Raw genomic sequence first — 17,744 nt, 5'->3', positions numbered from 1 at the left:
ATCCAATCAGATTCCTGGCCTGGGTTCTGGACTGATTTAAGACCAAACTGTAGTGTGTGGTCCTCGTGGACTCATACCCGTCACTCTTCTGCCCCTTCCTCAAGTGCTGGGGCAGGTGGCCATGAGGCCCCAGGGATGTTTCCTGGGATGAAGCGGCCCTGATGGAAGGTCAGGCTCTCTGTGGGCTCCAGGCCCCCTAGGCCCTGCTCCAGGCACCAAAGCCGAAAAGTGAGACCACAGCCCAGCTGTATGACTTACAAGCTGTGGGGCATTTACTTCTCATTTTGGTTATCAGGGAGGAGGGGCTGACAGTTCATAGGGTTAAACAGGAAATGGTATGTATGTGCCAGGACAGCACCCATCACACCCTCATGCCTCCATCCTCAGAGGCTCTTTGCTGGGGAACCAAACAGGAAATAGGGCTGGCTTTCTGTTTTAGACTTTTCTGAGTTGCCAGGACACTGGCCCTCTGGTAAGCATCCTCCATTTGCAGAGAAAAAGATTTGTTGTCCAGTGGAAATGAGCTGGGGAAAAAAAACCACTGTGCCCTCAGCCCTTCCCCCAACCCTCTGCAGCCATCCAAATGGCACTGACCACCAAGGATGGGGCGCCTCGGGTGGGTCAGTGGAACCCAAGGCATCGGTGCTGTCCTTGTCAGCAGGGCCAGGTTGAGAGGGATGTGAACAAGAAGTGGAGGGCATGGACACACTGGCTGAGGGTTGTGCTTGGGACCCTCTCCCATGTCTCGTGGGAGCAGAGCCGGGGAATCTGCAGGGGAAGCTCCTAGAGGACTTCTCAGAGGAAGTGATGCTGTGGAGCAGGAGCCTGACTTTTCCAGGTGTAGGAGCAGGTGTTCTGGCAGAAAGACCTGAGTGAGCCAACGCTTAGAACCCGCATGAGAGTGGTAATCAGCAGCAGAATTATGACAGGTGCACAGGGAGCTTCTGGTATGTTCGGGGTCTGTGCCGTGTCCTCGTGGCATGAAGGTCTATAAAGCAGGTGGGCTGGGGAGTGTAGTGGGTGGAGAGGGCAGAGGGGCCTGGGAGGAAGCCCGTGGGGTCAAGGAGTGATTTGCCCTGGGCTTCCCGGTCTGTTGGTGGCAGGTGGTCCTATACAGAGACTGAGGCAGGATGGACTGAAGCTAGAAGGATGTGGAATGTCAGATCTGGTGTGGTTTTTCTAAGAAGTCAGCAGGGAGGGAGGGAGAAGCTGAGGGTGGGGCCTGGGAGGCTGAGTCTCTCCTGTGAGTAAATCAGGATCCAGCGCTTTCACTTTCCCTTTTGATTCTGGGGTACGTCTGGGCCCAGAGGAGGCTGGTTATTCCTCAGACGCACAGCTGGTGACTGGATCCACGCAGCTGACAACATCTGGGTCTGGGTCGCACTCAGCCAGAGGGAGACTCCTGGGTAAGCAGACCATCTCCCCATCCTCACCATGTCTCTCTGAGAAGAGGGTGCAGGTCACAACTTAATTGTGACTGTTTTGGAGAAGAAGGGAATGTGAAGCTCAGGGAGATGAGGTGAGGGGCCCGGGACCACAGGGCAAGCAGGGCAGAGCCTGCATGTGGAGGCAGGTGGGTGTGACCTCTTCCTCCTGCCCCCTTGGCCCCAAACAGAGCAGAGGGACGGTGACAACGGCTCAGGAGGCTGAGACGTGAGTGGTGACAACAGAAGGAAGGTGGATGTTGGGGACTCAGTACTTTGAGAAATTTGGAGGAAGCAGAGAATGAGGAGGAGGGGGAGTCAGAGTCCCTTGTCTTTGTGGCCAGGCCACAGCGAGGCCACCCGCATGGTTCTGCGCTGAGGCTCAGGGGGCCAAGGATTATTTCTGAGATACAAGGAATCAAGGTCTTTCCACTCATCCTGTCTCTGAGTGCCTGCTCAGTGCCCTAGAGGGAAACTGACGCCTGAGGTGGGAGGACAGGGGACCAAGCGGTCAGTCGGCAGGGAGTTTCATTCCCAGGTGCCCCGGGCACTCCCTCAGGACTGTGTGAGGTGGGAGCTGTAGGAGGTGGGCTGTGAGGAAGGAGGCCCGGAGGAGGAAAAGAGCCGGGCCCCCTGCACATTCCCACAGCATGATTCCTGTTTTGCAGTATTAGGACAGAATTCCCATCTGTAGACTTGTGTCAATGAAAATAATCATTAAGTGACATAAAATAGGAACACAAAAGAATTTTCTTTAAGCCAAACTGAGAACTACACCACAGAAGGCAGCCTCTCAGGGAGCTCTGAGCAAGCGCTCTGGAGAAGCATGGTTTTCAGTACAGTTTTATGTCTTGTCCGAACAAAGAACATCAACCAACTCAGGGAAGCGTTCCTTCAAGGTTTCACAGAACACATCAGAGCAGCCCGTCCACAGCGAGTCAGTGTGGCCTTGGCACCTGGGAAGGGCGGCCCATCACCCAGGGAGGACCAGCACGGGCGTCCCAGGGCGGGGGACGTTTAATCTTTAACATGGACATTCATGCTTCTGCTCAGTGCGCCCTTTTCTTTAATAACTAGGTTTCAGAGAGGATTTAGGGAATACTCTAGGGTTTCAGGATTTCTCTCCCTCTGGAGAAATGGCAAAGTCCACACAACAGAGCAGAATAAGAATCAGAGCCCAGCCCAGCTTCCCAGGGTTGGGGCAGGTCTGAATCTGAGTCTCCCCTCGTGAAGCAGAGGACAGTAACTGTTCCCATCTCAGGGCCGCTGCAGCAAATGCGGTCCTGGGTGTGAAGATGCTTTCAGATGGTAAAGGGTTCAGGTGCTGTTGTGGTTTTCCCCAAAGGCTGGGTTAAGGATTTTTGTTTTACAAATGTAGTTGTGGTAAAATATACCAAACAAAATTTCACATTTCACCTTTTTTAAGTGTCCAGTTCAGTGACATTAAGGGCGTTCACATTCTTGGGAGCCCAGCAGCACCATGCAGTCACAGAATGTTTACATCTCCCAAACCTGAAACTCAATCCTCATGAAACACTAACTCCACATCCCTCTGCCCTCCATCCCTGGGAAGCACCACTGCCCTCCCCGGCCTCAGGAACCTGGTACCGTATGGACCGCGTTTGAGAGGAATCCGTGTTTGTCCGTGTATGAGCGGCTTCTTTTTCGTTGTTGTTGTTGAGTTATAGTGAGTTTACAATGTTGGGTCAGTTCCTAGTGTAACGGACAATTTTTCAGTTATACATGAATGTACATATAGTCATTGTCGCATTCTTTTTCACCGTGAGCTATGACTGGCTTCTTTTTCCAAATTCCCTGGTTCATGAAGTAAGATATGCGTGACCTCTCATTTACCACCTTAGCAGTTTCAAAGTGTGCAGCTGCGGGGTAAATACATTCAGAAGGTTGTGCCACCGTCACCGCCATCCATAGATCCACGGCTCTTTCATCTTGTAAAATCGAGACTTTGTCCCCAAAACACTGCTCCTCCCCCCTCTCACAGTCCCTGGGAACTCCCATTTTACTTTTTTTCCCCTACCTTTAGTCTCTAGGAATTGGTTTAACCTGGGTGCCTCATACGTGGAGAATAATATGGTCTTTGTCCCTTAGTGGCTGTTTCCTTGCACTGAGCGTAATGTTCTTCATTTTCCCCCACGTTGTACCGCATGTCCGCATTCCCTTTATTTTTCATGTGAATCATATTCCACTGTATGTATAGACCACATTTTTTTCTTCTTCATCCATTGATAGAAATTTGGGTTGCTTCTAACTTTTGGCCTTTGTGAATTATGCTGCCAGGAACACTAGTTACAAGTGTCTGTTGAAGACTCTGGTTTCAGTGGGGAGGGTACAGCTCAGTGGGGGAGTGCGTGCGTGGCATGGGTGAGGTCCTGGGTTCAGTCCTATCTGCCCCCATTAAGTGAATAAATAAACCTAATTACCTCCTAACCAAAACAGAAAATGCCTCTTAAAAAGAAAAAAAAGGCTCTGCTTTCATATCTCCAGAATCTAAACCCAGAAGTGGAATTGCTGGATCATATGGAAGTTCTGTATTGAATTGTTTGAGTCACTGTCATAATGTTTGAGCCAGAGACTGGATGCTGTTATTTTTAAGGCCGTGTTTAGGCACAACTGGGACATCAGACGAGGAACTCTTCAGTGTCCTAACTGCCAGGAGGATACAGGTTGGTGGCCGCCCCTGCATACGTCCCGGAGATGCCCGCTGGTGTGGCTGTCACAGCCTCCTCTCCACCAACCCCCACCCCTCGCCCTCCTGGTTTGGGGTCTGATGACCTTGAGGCTCTTCTCTCTGGGAAAAGCTCATTTACAACATCCTAGTAACCAGCTGAGTGCCTTTCAGTGTAAAGTCGCTCATCCAAATCAGTTACTCCATTCCCTGTTGTAAGTTAGAATCCGAAATCTGCTGTTATCACTGAGGATGCGGCCGCTTCTCTTCAACATTAGCAGTACACGGAAATGAACACATATTTGTCTTGACTTCAACATAAAAGTATTAAAATGATGGGCTGATTGTATTTGTCATTTTTAGCCTTACCTCTGAACCTTCCTGTGGTTGCAACAGATGACTCACTCAGGGCCCGATTTTCCCCCCTGACAAGAGACCAATAGGACTGTCCAGTGAGTGATGCTGGCAGCCTGGCAACGAGGGGCCGAAACCCGTTCCCATGAGGTCACCAGTGAGGTCAGCGTGGAGGGCAATTTCCTGTGCTCTGCTGCCTGAAGTCCCTGTCTCTGCTAGCTAATGGGTGATCTCTAAAGTCCCCATTGTCACATGCTCAGTTGGAAGCTTCCTACCAACTCCCACTGTCCTTCTACAAAGGGACAACAGGCAGGTGGAGGTGGGTCCCTGTTCTGGAACACACAACTCCTAATGTCCAGGACGTCGGAGCCACACACACCTCCCCACGTGATGGAGAGACGGGGTGAGGCAGGGGTCAGTGGGGGCGGTGGCCCTGTGCCTCTTCCTCCTAACACTTCCAGTCCCCACCAGGTGATGCTGGTGGCATGTGCCACACACTTTCCTGAGCAATTTTCAGGTAATTATCCCAGTGAGTTGGCATTGCCTTCACAGTGGCTTAAATCACTGTGGACCAAAGATTTTGGACTTGGCCCTGACACTGGAGCTGTAGCGGTCCTGGGTGACATCTCTTGTGATTCTGGGGGTAAGCTGAATCTGATATTATAAGCATTAGATCTTTGGGGTCTCCAAAGGGGGCGATCTCTCCTCATGTCTCTGAGTGAAGACCTGCTTAAAGCTCACCTCAGTTTGAGTCTAGGGGCCATCCACATGTGCGACTGTGAGACTGTTTATCCAGTCCGTGGACCTCTGGGCTCCAATCTGCATGCTTATCAGGGGCCACTTATGATAACCAGGCCACGGCTCATAAGGATATTTAATTAAGTTCTGCAACCCACAGTCAATATAAAGTCATGCCGGTGCAACGGGATTTCTGGTAGCCGGCACACTTGTACGTAAGAGCGACGCAAGCGTATCCTCAACGGACAAAGTCTATTTTCTGCAGGGCAGAAACAGAATGGTGAAGCCCAACAATTTCCTCCACTTTCTCAAAGGTCCCCATATTTTAAATATTGGTTTCAGTCTTTCATGTGGATTTACTGGCTCTCCGTGCGGTGTGGAGCTTTCCCTCCACCCACTGCAAGTATTGTGCACAGTACCTCCTGGTCTCGCATCATATTCAGACCCGGTTCATGGCATCGTTTGCAATTTTTCATTTTTAATGTCAAATAGCTTGGACTTTCTTCTATGGGTTCTGGTATTTGTCTCTTGAGTAGAAAGATTTTCTCAAAGGAATGTTATTATTATTATTATTTAGTTTTTCTTAATTGTTTTAAAGTAATGTTATTTTTGATATTTCTTCCAGTATGTTGCTAGTTTTTTCTTTCCTGTTTACATTTAGATCCCTTTAGGACTGACTGTTGATTGCTTAGAAGCATTTTGCTGCTTCTTGCTCCTCCTCCTCCCTCCCCCTGCTCCCTCCCCCTCCCCCTCCTCCCTTTCTCTAGCGTCCTCTTCTTTCTCTCCTTCAAGCAGGGTATATTTAACAGGAAACTACCACAGTCACAAAGCAACACACCCTTTTTTGTGCCTTCAACGGGGCCTGAAGTGCAGACAGGAAGTGACCCCTCTCTCCTCCCCACAAAGTCCCTAGTATAAGTTAGGGGACCCGGTGTTAAGGGGATGGAGGTATCCTGGTTGGACACCCAGACCAGGTCTGGCCACCCTGGCAGAGCACAGGTTTGGGAATGCCCTTCTCAAGGCTTGGGCATTACTGAGACTTAAGCTGGAACCCATCTTTTTTCCACAGTTCTCTATTCTTCTTTCTCCTCCTATAAAAATATCGTGGCAGGAGTAAGGAGACATGAGGAAATACAGGTGCTGCTTTCTACGTGAAATTGGACAGACTGAAGTGGGAAACCTTTTGTAAACCTAGTTGGCTTAGAACCCAGAGCATTTAGGTCTTACAAAGTTGAGTAATCTTTTGGAAAGTGGGCGATGCCTGCAAATGCAAACACTCAGAAGTGTGATAGAGCTCCCAAAAGTCTATTCTGTGAGGCAGCTTGTGTGACATCTGTGCCACTCTTATCTGTTCTTTGCCAGAAACAGCTTTCCATCAAGACACACAAGAAAAACACAGGAAATTACTCGACCACATGTGAGACAGGGGTTGTGCTATTGCATGGAGGAGCTGGTTGCTTCCTGTCTAAGTGCTGGGTCCCACCACCCATATTTTAGCCTGGCTGCGCCCCAGAAGGTGCCCCTGAGGCCCTGGAGCAGGAGGTGCAGTGGAGAAACTCAACACAAACAGAAGCACAACTAGGAAAGCCCAACCTGCAAGGGGAGCAGGGAGAGCCCCTGGGGCAGCAGCAGGGGCGGGGCCTGGGGGCGGGGCCTCCAGGACAGGTGACCTGTCAGGTGGTGAGGAGGGGGAGGCCTTCCAGGGGAAGGAGCGGTGCAGAGCAAAGACCACAAACACAGCCAGCCTTATCCTGGGCTCTCATTACACCTGTCAGGACCTTTACCCTCATTTCAGTCAGGGCCCAGGAGGGGTAGTTGAGAACTGCCATTTTGCCATCTTAAAAATTGCCGAAATGTCATCAACATTTGCTTTCTTTCCTCACGTCCCATGGCAAGACAGCCACAAACAGAAAAAAAGACTTCTGTCTTATGTAAAGATCTGCCTTAAAAAAAATAATGAACTGGTGAGACACAGGATGGACAATATCCTATATTTTGAATGTGAATAAAAATTGGCACAACTTTTTTGTGTAAGTGTCTCAAAATGAAAAATCTTTAGATGTGCAACCCTCTGACCCAGTCATTCTATTTCTAGAAATAGCTTAAAGAAATAATCTCAAATGCAGGCAAAGTTTATACAAGAAGACTGTCCTTTGCACTATTATTTCCCTAAAGAATTAGAAGCCGAAGCTCCACAGTTAGGGGAGGACAACTGATAGCACCGGGCACCCTCAGTGGCTCTGAGCAGCCCAGGGCGAGGCCGCAGGGATTGCACCTGGTCCGGTGGGACCCCAGGTCCTTGCGATATGAAGGACCTTGCAAAGGAAGTAGGGCATGGGTTTGGAAAACTGTAGCACCAAGAAATTTATCCAGGCGGAAACTTCAGCACAGTGAACAAGACATAATTTTGGATTCTTTTCAATTATAGCTTCTTACAAAAAACTGAATACAGTTCCCTCTGCTGTAGAAGAGGTCCTTGTTGTTTATCAATTATATACTTAGTAATCTGTTTCTATTAATCCCAAACTCCAAAGGTATAATTGATGCAGAAAATCAGATGTGGGACGTGAGGAGGGCCGAGTCCCAGGTCACCATTGAGCCCCTGGGACGTGTTCCGCCAAGTGTGGGTCCTTGGCTTCGCACAGGAAAGTATTCAAGTGGGAGCCACCGCTCATAAAGGTAGATTTATTTAGAGAGCTATGTACTGCATGGTGTGCAAGGCAAGAGAAAGGCAAGGAAAGAGATGTATGAATCGGGTACTCAGGTTAAAAAAAAGTAGGCACACACTCCATAGACAGAGTGCGGGCTGTCTCCAAAGGGGAGAGAGAGCATGGAGGGCCAGTAGGCGTGGTGTTGTCACTTTTTATGATCTCAGTAGCTTCCCATGCCTACAGGTGGGATCAATCCAACTGCCCTGGGGAAGAGGCTGGGATTCCCAGGGGCTGGGCCACCGCCCATTCTTTGGCCTTTTGCGGTTAGCCTTGGGGCTCTCATGGCACTTGCGTGCATGTTATTTGACTAGGCTGTTACAATGAGCACATAAAGAAGATCAAGGTCAGCTAGAAGTTAAACCACTTAATCCTCAAGGCCAAGTAGAAGGTGAATCTTCCACAATTTTTGTTGCTGTCATTCCTTGAGTGGCTGTGCGCTGACCCCTTCTCTACTGTCTCATAATGGAAAAGAATCTGAAAATATGGACATCTATGTATGTGTATGTACAACAGAGTCGCTTTTCTGTACTCCTGAAACTAACATTGTAAATCAACTATACATCAATTAAACGAAAGCAAGTTGTAAAAATAAGATTCCTAACCCCCTCTCCCCCACCATGCTGTATGAATGCATTTCAATTTTTTCTCATAAGTACTATAAATATTTAATTATAAGTCGAATCTATGTATTGATCACATACGAACCTCTGCTCAAGGAGCTCCAGGGGAACTGGGATACAGACACATGAAAACTAACACCCAGCGTAACTGTGGGAATAGCTCAGAGATGCAGAAAGCAGTAAGTACAACCGCTTTGGAAAACTGTCTACCAGTGTGTGCCCCAGTGTTGTAGGTACCTTGGGAGCTAGCAGGCCCACTTCCGGGGAAATATCCAGCAGAAACAGTGCACAAGTCCACACAAAAGATCTGCACCAGCATTTCCATGGCAGCTTTATTTATAATAGCCCCCAAACTGAAGCACCTCAGATATCTATTCAGGGAACAGATCAATAAAAGGTAGTGAATTCATCAAATAGAATACCTCGGAGAAGAGTGTACACTGTGTGACCCCATTTCTATAAAAGTTAAAAACAGGCAAGTTAATGCAGTGTGGTAGAAGTGAGCATTGCGATTACCTTTGGGTGGCACAATACTGCCTGGGAAGAAGGAACAGGAGAATTTGGAGGAGCTGCTGGGATGCTTGATTTCTTGATGTGGCTGCTGGTTACAGAATTAACATAGGTAAATCTAATCCAGGTGTACCCTGAAGACTTGTGCCCTTTGCTGCAGGTAATTTATATCCTAGTAAAGTAAGTTCATATAAAAAAGACAGTTTAAGAATAAGAAGAGTCATTTACCAATAAGCATATATCCATGAATAAATGTTATCGGTCATTAAAGGGAGTAGAGCACAGTCATCATAACTGGGGGATCTGGGTCAGAAAGCCTTGGGTTCAAGTTCGGGCTGCAGCACCAGTGGGAAAACTTGGGCTAAGCTCAGTTTAGGTGAGTTTCTGCAGTTCTGCACGTCATAGACCCTGGAGCAATATTAACTATTACCAAGTAGTTACCACAGCTGCTCCCACCCTCACGTAATTTGCAGAGTATTCCCTTCCTATCTTTTCTTCTGTGTTTGGATTTATTGCTTCTGCAACTTCCCAGGTTCTCATCTATTGTCTGAATAACCTCTCCTTGGGCCCCAACACGACAGCACGACAACAGGACTCTGACTTGGCTGGGAGGAAGCTGCACGATGTGAGGAACTTTCCCTGAAGAGCCACCAGCACAGCCCAGTAGACAGAGAAAGACGTTGGGTTGAGTCCACTGTGGCGCTGGTGGCCATCATGGGGGAATAGACAGAGACCTGTCCCTTCGCTGCTCCCTGTTGCCAGGGCTCACTCATGTTCCAGTCCACAATCTGTCTTCTCTTCCCCAAGGGTGAAGCCACACCTCCTTCGAGCCTGATGCAGATTGGTGAGCTGAAGTGACGGCGCTGACACCCCGCTGCTGGCACCATGACATCAGTAGGCCTCCTTTACTGCCTAGGTACTCAGCTGCCCCTTCTCTGGCTGCTTCCTCCTTGTGCCCTAGAATGAGGGCGGTGTTTCCAGGCTGAGTTAACCTACAGAGGAATCAAGACCCAAGAAGGGGTTCACAAGCATCCTTGAAGCCCTATCCCTCACACCAAAGGGATCTTTCCTCAAAGCCTCTTTCTGGGCCTTCTCCTCAGGGGGCCTCAGCTAAGGTGCTGGCTCCCTCTCTTCCCCACCAGACAACAGATACTATGAGTGGGACAGGGGAAGCCCTGGGAAGGAAGTGTGAGTAGCGTGGGGCATCCTGAAGCCAGGCAGGTGCAGAGAGAGGAGGTAGACCAGCAACCCTGGAGGCTTCTCCGCCCTCTCCTTTTGTCCTGGGTTCCCAAACCCTGGGCAGTTACCAATCAAAACCCTTTCCTCCAGCTCTGCTGCCAGCCCCACCACTCTGCCAGGGTCAGTGGACCCTTGAATGGAATCCCAGTCTGGCCTTTGCCACCTGCCACCTGTGTGACCTGGTGCGCCTTCCCTGACATCCCCTGTAAAATGGGAATGATATTCCCTCATGTTGTTCTGAGGATCAAATATAACGTAGGTCTGTGGCTGGTCCAGTGCCTGCCCCGGAGCAGGTCCTCCTGAGTATTGTTGCTGTCCCTGTTTGTCGTGGGTGGAACCTACCTGCACCCCAGAATTCTCACCTCCCACCCCGAAGGTTCCCTCAGGGCACCTGTTAACCAGGCGGGACTGCCTCAGGCAGGTAGTGATTCCTTTGCCCTCAGATCCCCCTGCAGACACCCAGGCGCTCAGGCATTTCCCCACCCGCCTCACCCCAATCAGTCAACACACAGATTCAGTGCTGGGAGCTCCCCCCACGGAAGCCCTGGTTTCCTTTCACCCTTAGTGACGCAGGAAAGAGAAAGAACTGAGCAACCCTCCATGCACCGAAATCATCACTGTGTTTCCTTGACTCCTGTTTTCTCAGGACCGCTTTGCCCCCATCACTGCACTGCTAAGCAACTAAATCACTCTGTCCCAGAGGCTGCCCAGGAGAGCAAAGTGGCCCAGTGGAAACATAAGGGAGGGGGCGCAGAGTAAAAGCCAGGGGCCCCCCAGCCAGCTCTGGGGCCCGTGAGGGAGGCCGGGCTGCGGGAGCCCTGAGGATCAGCTCTCCTCAGAAACAAGACGGTCTCCTGTGTATAAACGGGCCAGCTGGGCTCAGTGGAGCCAGTGGGAGCTGTGCCCCTGGGAGCAGCCTGGGGGAAAGAGAGGTGACAGGGATGGACCACAGGCTCAGAACTGAGGTCCCGCCCCTCATGCCCCTGAGGAAGCCCCTCCCCGCCTGGTCTGGCATCTGTGACTCGCGGGAGGAGTCTCTCACCTGGTACTTTTACTCAAAGCTGTGGATTCTGAGACTTTTAAAAATTAAAGTAACATCGGTTTAAGTAAGTTTCGGGCGCAGATCCTTATATTTCTACTTCTGTATACACTACTGCGCTCACTAGCAAGAGCAGGTAGGGTTGGGTCCTGGTGAGACCTCTTGTCCTGGGTGTCAGTGCCTGCTGCCTTCTGGTCTTGTTCTCACACAGCCCTTTCTCAGTGTGGAGAGAGAGCTGGACTGGCACCACTTCCTCTTCTAATAAGGACACCGCCTTACTGGCTTAGGGCCCCACACTTAAGACCTCATTTAACCATAATTATTTCCTGAAATGTCCTAATTTTAAATTCAGTCACGTGCGGGGTCAGGGTTTGCACATATGAAATTGCGGAGGGCCCAGTCCTGCCCAAAGCACCGGGTGACTCCATCAACAGTACCCAGGGGAACAGTGCTCAGGAAGATGAACTGTGACCACTTTGTGCTGAAGACAAATCGTGTTGCACTGCAATTTTGGCTAATTTTATTCTTTTTTCTTTCCATCTAGATAAGGAGTGGTTTTTTGAGACTGTCATTGAGTGCCTCTGGAACATATTGAAGAGCGAGGAACTCCTACACCTGCTGACTGAAGTCCTAAATAGATTTGAGGATGAGGAAAATTTATCAAGGTGACTTGTGTGGGTGCCCCAGGAATGTCACCTTAAGCCCCCACCGTGGCTAGGTTCCTCCTGGAAGGCACACCTCCTCCAGGCAGTATCCTAGGGTTGGGATCGAGGATTTTCTTCTCAATAATCCATGAGGAACTTTTCCTCCGTGTCATTTGCTGGCGGTGAACGGCCTCAGGTTGAGAAGAGATGAAACTGCAAGGAAGGGGCAGGTTATTGACCTCGGACAAGTTACTTAACTACTCTCTGCCTTGGTTTCTTCATCTGTTCAATGTTATTGTGAGGAAACTGAGATAATACACGCCAAGGGCTTAGTATAATGGCTGACTTGTAGTAGGTGCTCCACCCATGTTAACTTTAAAAAAGCTTTTTGGGAAGAGATCGGGGCCAAGGATCTTGTTCCTGGAGATGAGAACCGAGCAGGACTTCCTTTGGGATGAGTCAGAAAGCTGCTGACAGCGTCAGTTTGTGTCCTGGGGGTTCTTTCTGACTGGAGCCCTGGTATCCCCATCTTAGCAATTGTGCAGACACTGCAGGACCCTGGGCCCCTAGGGTGGAGAGGCCAGGGTGGAATTGGATGGAGTTGAGCTGGGTCCTGGCTCTATCCTGACTCAACTGTAGGACTCTGGGCTTATGTCCTGGATCTCAGATTTGTCATTTATACAAAGGGAGATGCAGTTCAATCTGATGGACTGTGGTGATGGCTTTAGAGTGAACCACGGGGTCACAGGTGGGGAACCAAGTGTAGGCATGTCGTGCAAAGGTCCAGGGGGGCCTGGACCAGGGTCAGACCCAAGGCTCAGGATGGAGAGAGAGGTTCAGGTGGGGGAACTAGTAGAATGTGTTGGCAAAGGGCCAGGACCAGAGTGAGGGGAGTGACCCCTAGAACACAAAGCTGAAGGGGCTGTGATGCTATCAGAGTTGCCATGAGTGGGAGAGGGGACAGTTCTTCCCTCCCTGACTCGATCAGCTGATGCTGGGCATTGAGGGCCCAGGGTGACTGTGTCCTCCACACCCTGCCTGGGGTCCAGGGGGTCTCCACTGCCATGTGGGACCCTCTTCTATTTCACATAGAGTAGCCTGACAAGTCTGAATGTGGTGTGGCTTAGTGATGACTCCATTGTCAGAATCAGGGGCTGCCAATTTTGTGTGATTTGCGTGATTCTGAGGAGACTGTCAAGTCCCCACCAAACAGGATATACTTCACCTTCCAACACGTCCAAATGCAGGCCTTTCAGTATTACAGTTCATATGGATGTTTCATAAAGTCTTTTGAATCCTTTAGAGGGTCCATCGAGTTGCACATGGCCTTGGGGTGCACGCAAATGAAGCTGCCCCAGCTAAGCTTGAGTTAGGCTGGTGACACCTGAGAGCTCAGGGGTACAGGGTGGTGGGTTGGGAGTCAGTGAGGTGGGCTGGAGAGTCCAGGGGGAACCAGGGTTAATAGCCCCTCTCCTGATTCCCAGTCAGTTGGGGAAGTGGTTGAACCCAGTGACCTTCAACTGGATGGATACAGGGCATCAGGCTTGGAAGAGGGCATAGGTCAGGGAATCGATCCCTGAGGACCCCTCTAGCTGTGAGTTTTGGTCTTAAAACAAATTCTATGTATGCGGTGTTATCCAGAATGCAAAGTCTGAGTGCACAGTCCCCAGACTATCCTTACACTTGAGAGCAATGACAAATTTGGAGGATGCCTCAAAGCACCCTCTGGTTGGAGAATTCCTGAGAAGGATGCACAGAACTCCCTGACAGCTGGCACACTCTCAGGTCAGGTTTACTACAGGGAAGGATACGGGTTCCCAGCAGCCACAGGGCAGAGTCTGGGATGCTTTCAAACATGAAGCTTCTCTTGTCCTCAGGACGCATTACTGTCCTGTGTGCAGTGTGTCAGTGCACATGGGGCACTGCCAACCAGGGATGCACACAGTGTTTAAAAAAATGGTCCTGATAGTCTTTAATATGATGAGGCAGGCAGCATTCAGGACAGTGGTGGCAGGTGTGGAGCCCATTGCTGTAGAGCAGACACACTGGGCTCAAGCCCGAATACAGCACAGATACTGGCAGTTTATAGCCAAGGAGCAGAGTGAGGCGTGGTGGAGGGAAAATTACTGAGAGGAGACACCAAGGGGAGGGGATTCCTGTTAAACTATCCTAACAGGATTCTCGCTAAAGGCAGGTCAAGGGCAGATGCTTCAAAGGTAGGAGATGAGGAATTTGATCAGGTATGAAAGTGATCAGACCTCAGAGTGGGGGAGACTCACTACGTGGATTTAGCAGGGTTCCTGCTGAGACTGGGTTGTAGGGGCCATCGGGGACAGGACACGGAAGGGGAAGGTGGAGGCCTGGTTGAGAAGAGGACTCAGAAGGGCCTGACCAAATTTGGTCAAGGAGAGAGTCTGAGGCACCCTGAGCCTCAGGGCACAGGGTCCTCCTGGGGCTCAATCACATGCTGCCCGCCCAGCTGACCTGACTCTCCAGCCCCTCCTAGAGGTCAGACCAACACCCTCGTGTCTACTTCCCCCAGAGGTCAGACTGACACCACATGACCCTGAGGCCCGTCACACATCAGCCTGGCAGACTGTCAGCGGCCAGGGGCCCAGGCAAACCAGGGCACTCCTATCAGCCAGAACATTCTAGGGGCTTAGGGTCACTTCCCTTAGCCAAGGGCAAAAGCAGGTTGATTCCTCACTGCACCCTAAGCTTCTCTGAATGAGGTCTTCTTGGCTCCAGTCCCACTTCTCTGTGTTTATCTGCGGAGGTCCCGCTCTACAAGCACCTTGGAGGTGATAGTGCTGACCTGCCTCTGAGTCAGAATGTGTCTTACCAAATATCTACCACTTAAGAGTATCCTAAAATGACTTATGTTTTTTTTCTGCTGTCTTTGAACAAATAAAATGGAGCCTCTACAATGTACAAAACATGTGCATAATGTTGATCCAAAAAAACTCACATTTGTAAAAGTGTTTTCTCTTTGGTTTAGAGTAAAATGTCTGTGATTTATGCAGGATGAATCTTGTTGAGGGTGTTTTATGGAGAACTCCAAAGTTCCTTTCTTAATCCCTTGACCTTCACTGTTACAGGGGAGAGTCAGCTGCAGTACGCGAATACCTGGATGACCTGAAGACACTCTTGGCCCTCAAGAACAAATACAGCCTGCTAAAGGAGCAGCTGAATAGGAAGAGGTTTTTAAAGAAGTTTCCTCAGGTAAAACGAGAGCTTGAGGAAACCATAGGAAAGCTCCGTGCACTTGCAGACAAGGTGGGCAAGGTTCACAGGGACTGCACCATCTCCCAGGTGGCAGCCTCCTCTGCTGGTGTTGCGTCTGGCATCCTGGCCATCGCTGGCCTGGCTCTGGCACCTGTGACAGCGGGGGTCAGCCTGGCACTCTTGGCAACTGGGTTAGGGCTGGGGGCTGCATCTGCCGTGACCAGTGTGGCCACCAGTGTCGTGGAACATGTTGTCACGTCATCAGCAGAAACTGAAGCCAATGACCTAATGTCACCTGCCATCAACAGATGGAAAATCGTCAAGGAGGTTCTACTGCAGCGCCAGTCCCAAATTGTTTCTGCAGCAGAGACACTCAAACAAGCCGTGCTACAGATTGAAAAGATTATCCAGGCCATCGAGCTGCTCAGAGCCAACCCTGGCTTAGCAGCAGATGTGCAGCGCTTCCTGACCACTGGGCAAATCTCAGTCCAAAGCAGCAGGCAGGTGCAGGAAGTTCTTAAAGGCACAGCTCTGGCAATGAGCACAGGAGCCCGGGTCATTGGTATGGCCGGTGCAGGTGTCTCCCTTCTGCTGAATGTGGGCTTCCTTGTGAAAGAGTCACTGCACTTGCATGAGGGGGCAAAGACGGAGTCGGCTGAACGGCTAAGACAGCGGGCCCTGGAGCTGGAGAGAAGGTTGGAGGAGCTCACTCAGACCTACGAGAGTCTGCTGTAGGGTCCGAGTCTCCCTCAGTCCCCCGACCCAGAGCAGTGCAGGGAGCAGAAGCATGTGAGTGGCCAACATGCAGAGGTAGCTTTTAAGAGGGGGAAAGGGGCCAAAAAACTTATGGACCTGGATGTGAAGGAATGTTGCATTTCTTGGTCTGAGCGCAGCCGGGCAGTGGTTCATGCATGTGGTCAAAGAAAAGAAAGGGGCCTAAAGCCTGGAATAAGGGCGGAGGGGGAACGAGAGTGTAAGGGGAAGAGAGAAACCATGTATCATGGACAAAGAAGAACCTGGGGGCCTGAATAAAGAGAGAGGTTGGAGGATCAAGGAACAAGAAGGCTGCAAAAGCAAAAGAGTTGCAAATGGGAGAAAATCAAAGAGTTGGGACTGTTGGATTGTGGGAGAGGTGTCAGTGGCTCTTCTATCACCCCTCCCGGGGTGTGATGTCCCTGCCGGAAGATAGTCTTCCCTGGTTGGAGGGTCTCCTGCCCTCCTATTCAAGCATCAATTCACCTTTGCCTTCCAGAGGGTTTATCTGAATTCGGCAGTGATTTCTTGATTATGTGAAGGAAAAGCCGGGCTATGCCTAGTTGTAAATCTTAGTGTAACAAGTGTTGGATTGCTGATCTGAGTTCTCCTGGGCTAAGTCGCAAATTTAAGTTAATAAGGATCGGTTTGCTGATTCCCTGCTCATGTATTTTGCTAGCCAGCTGGATTTCCAGAGAGACATATGTGGCCTTGAAATGTTGGTTTGCTGTCTCCCTGCCTCTGCTTTTATGAAATTGATGCTACTAAAGCTGTTCCATGCCTATTGGCCAAATGCCCCAAGCTTGTAATTAACCTTATAAAACTTCATGCGCATGTCTTGGAGGTGCTCAGAGCTTCAGAGCAGAAGCCCCTCTAAGTCCGCCGGCGTAATAAATCTGAGTGCTCCAACCCTCTGAGCGGTGCTTGTTTCTTGGCTGGTCTGTCATTTCTGTAATATTTCTGGAGGGCCCAGTGAGATTCAATCATACTGGACCCTTGAGCCGCTGCACTGGTGGTTTTGGCTGACTGGGGGATGGGACTCCAGCAGCAAATGAGGTGGCGCCACCCGATGGCATTCCGGGTTCACTTTCATGACAGCAGCTCGGTCCCCTGGGTGGCTGGGCTACGACCAGAGCCAGACTCCTTGGAGGGACAGACAGACTCACCAGGTGGCCATCCGGACAAGGTAGGATTCCCCGGGAGGGATCAGGTCCTGTCCCAGTGGACAGAGGAGGAGGCGGATCCCCTCCCACAGGAAGCAGGATACTGGGATTGGCGGGAGGACTGTTGTTGACCTCTGTGTGTGTGTGAGTGAATGAGCGGCCTGTGAAACACGCGATCAGGCTCGAGTTTGAAGCTCCACAGGATTCTGCTACGGAGTTGGAGTGAGTCCCAACCTGCGGTTCCGTGGTGACCTCATACGGCTCAGGGCGGTATCGGTCACTCACGGTCCTGATCAGAGTCAGCGCCTCACACTGACCCGCCAAAGCTCAGAGGCACCTTCGTCCCTGCGAGGGGAGCGGCCAGGCAGATGCAGCGAAAACCCTCCCTTGTCTTGTCTGCGACACCGGCACAGGGTGGCTATACTGGGAGGGAAAGGGACATAAAACAGCCAATGAGTCAACGCCCCCTGTGCCCTTGGAGGCTAGGATGCTATTTCTTTGAGAAAGTCTCCTACCTGGCCCTGTCACAGAACACCGGAGACTTATTGTTCCCCTACTGAACCGACTCAAGCAGCGCCCCTTTTGCCCAGCCTCAGACCCCCAGGACTTGAGTTTAGAAGACACATTTCTTCAGGACT

At 50.6% G+C, this 17,744-nt stretch overlaps 1 protein-coding gene across 1 annotated transcript; it reads left to right on the top strand.

The window, feature by feature from the left end:
- Window positions 1-1,286: 1,286 nt before the first annotated feature.
- On the top strand, window positions 1,287-16,846 carry LOC102525550 (apolipoprotein L3-like). Its single transcript, XM_072973943.1, has 4 exons — window positions 1,287-1,406; window positions 9,851-9,959; window positions 11,866-11,986; window positions 15,064-16,846. The coding sequence occupies exons 2-4, from the start codon at window positions 9,929-9,931 to the stop codon at window positions 15,923-15,925; spliced, it is 1,014 nt and encodes a 337-aa protein (XP_072830044.1). The 5' UTR covers window positions 1,287-1,406; window positions 9,851-9,928; the 3' UTR covers window positions 15,926-16,846.
- Window positions 16,847-17,744: the final 898 nt, after the last annotated feature.

The sequence above is a fragment of the Vicugna pacos genome, chromosome 12 (assembly GCF_048564905.1).
Source record: "Vicugna pacos chromosome 12, VicPac4, whole genome shotgun sequence".
Classification (NCBI taxonomy): domain Eukaryota; kingdom Metazoa; phylum Chordata; class Mammalia; order Artiodactyla; family Camelidae; genus Vicugna; species Vicugna pacos.
The sequence above is the reverse complement of the archived record's forward strand: the minus strand, read 5'-3'. Positions and strand labels throughout refer to the sequence as shown.

Excerpts from the sequence above, each read along its gene's own strand:
- LOC102525550 (XM_072973943.1), top strand. The coding sequence starts at position 9,929 with ATGACATCAGTAGGCCTCCTTTACTGCCTAG. Across the intron at positions 9,960-11,865 it reads AGGCCTCCTTTACTGCCTAG|ATAAGGAGTGGTTTTTTGAG; the intron begins GTACTCAGCTGC and ends CTTTCCATCTAG. Across the intron at positions 11,987-15,063 it reads GATGAGGAAAATTTATCAAG|GGGAGAGTCAGCTGCAGTAC; the intron begins GTGACTTGTGTG and ends TCACTGTTACAG.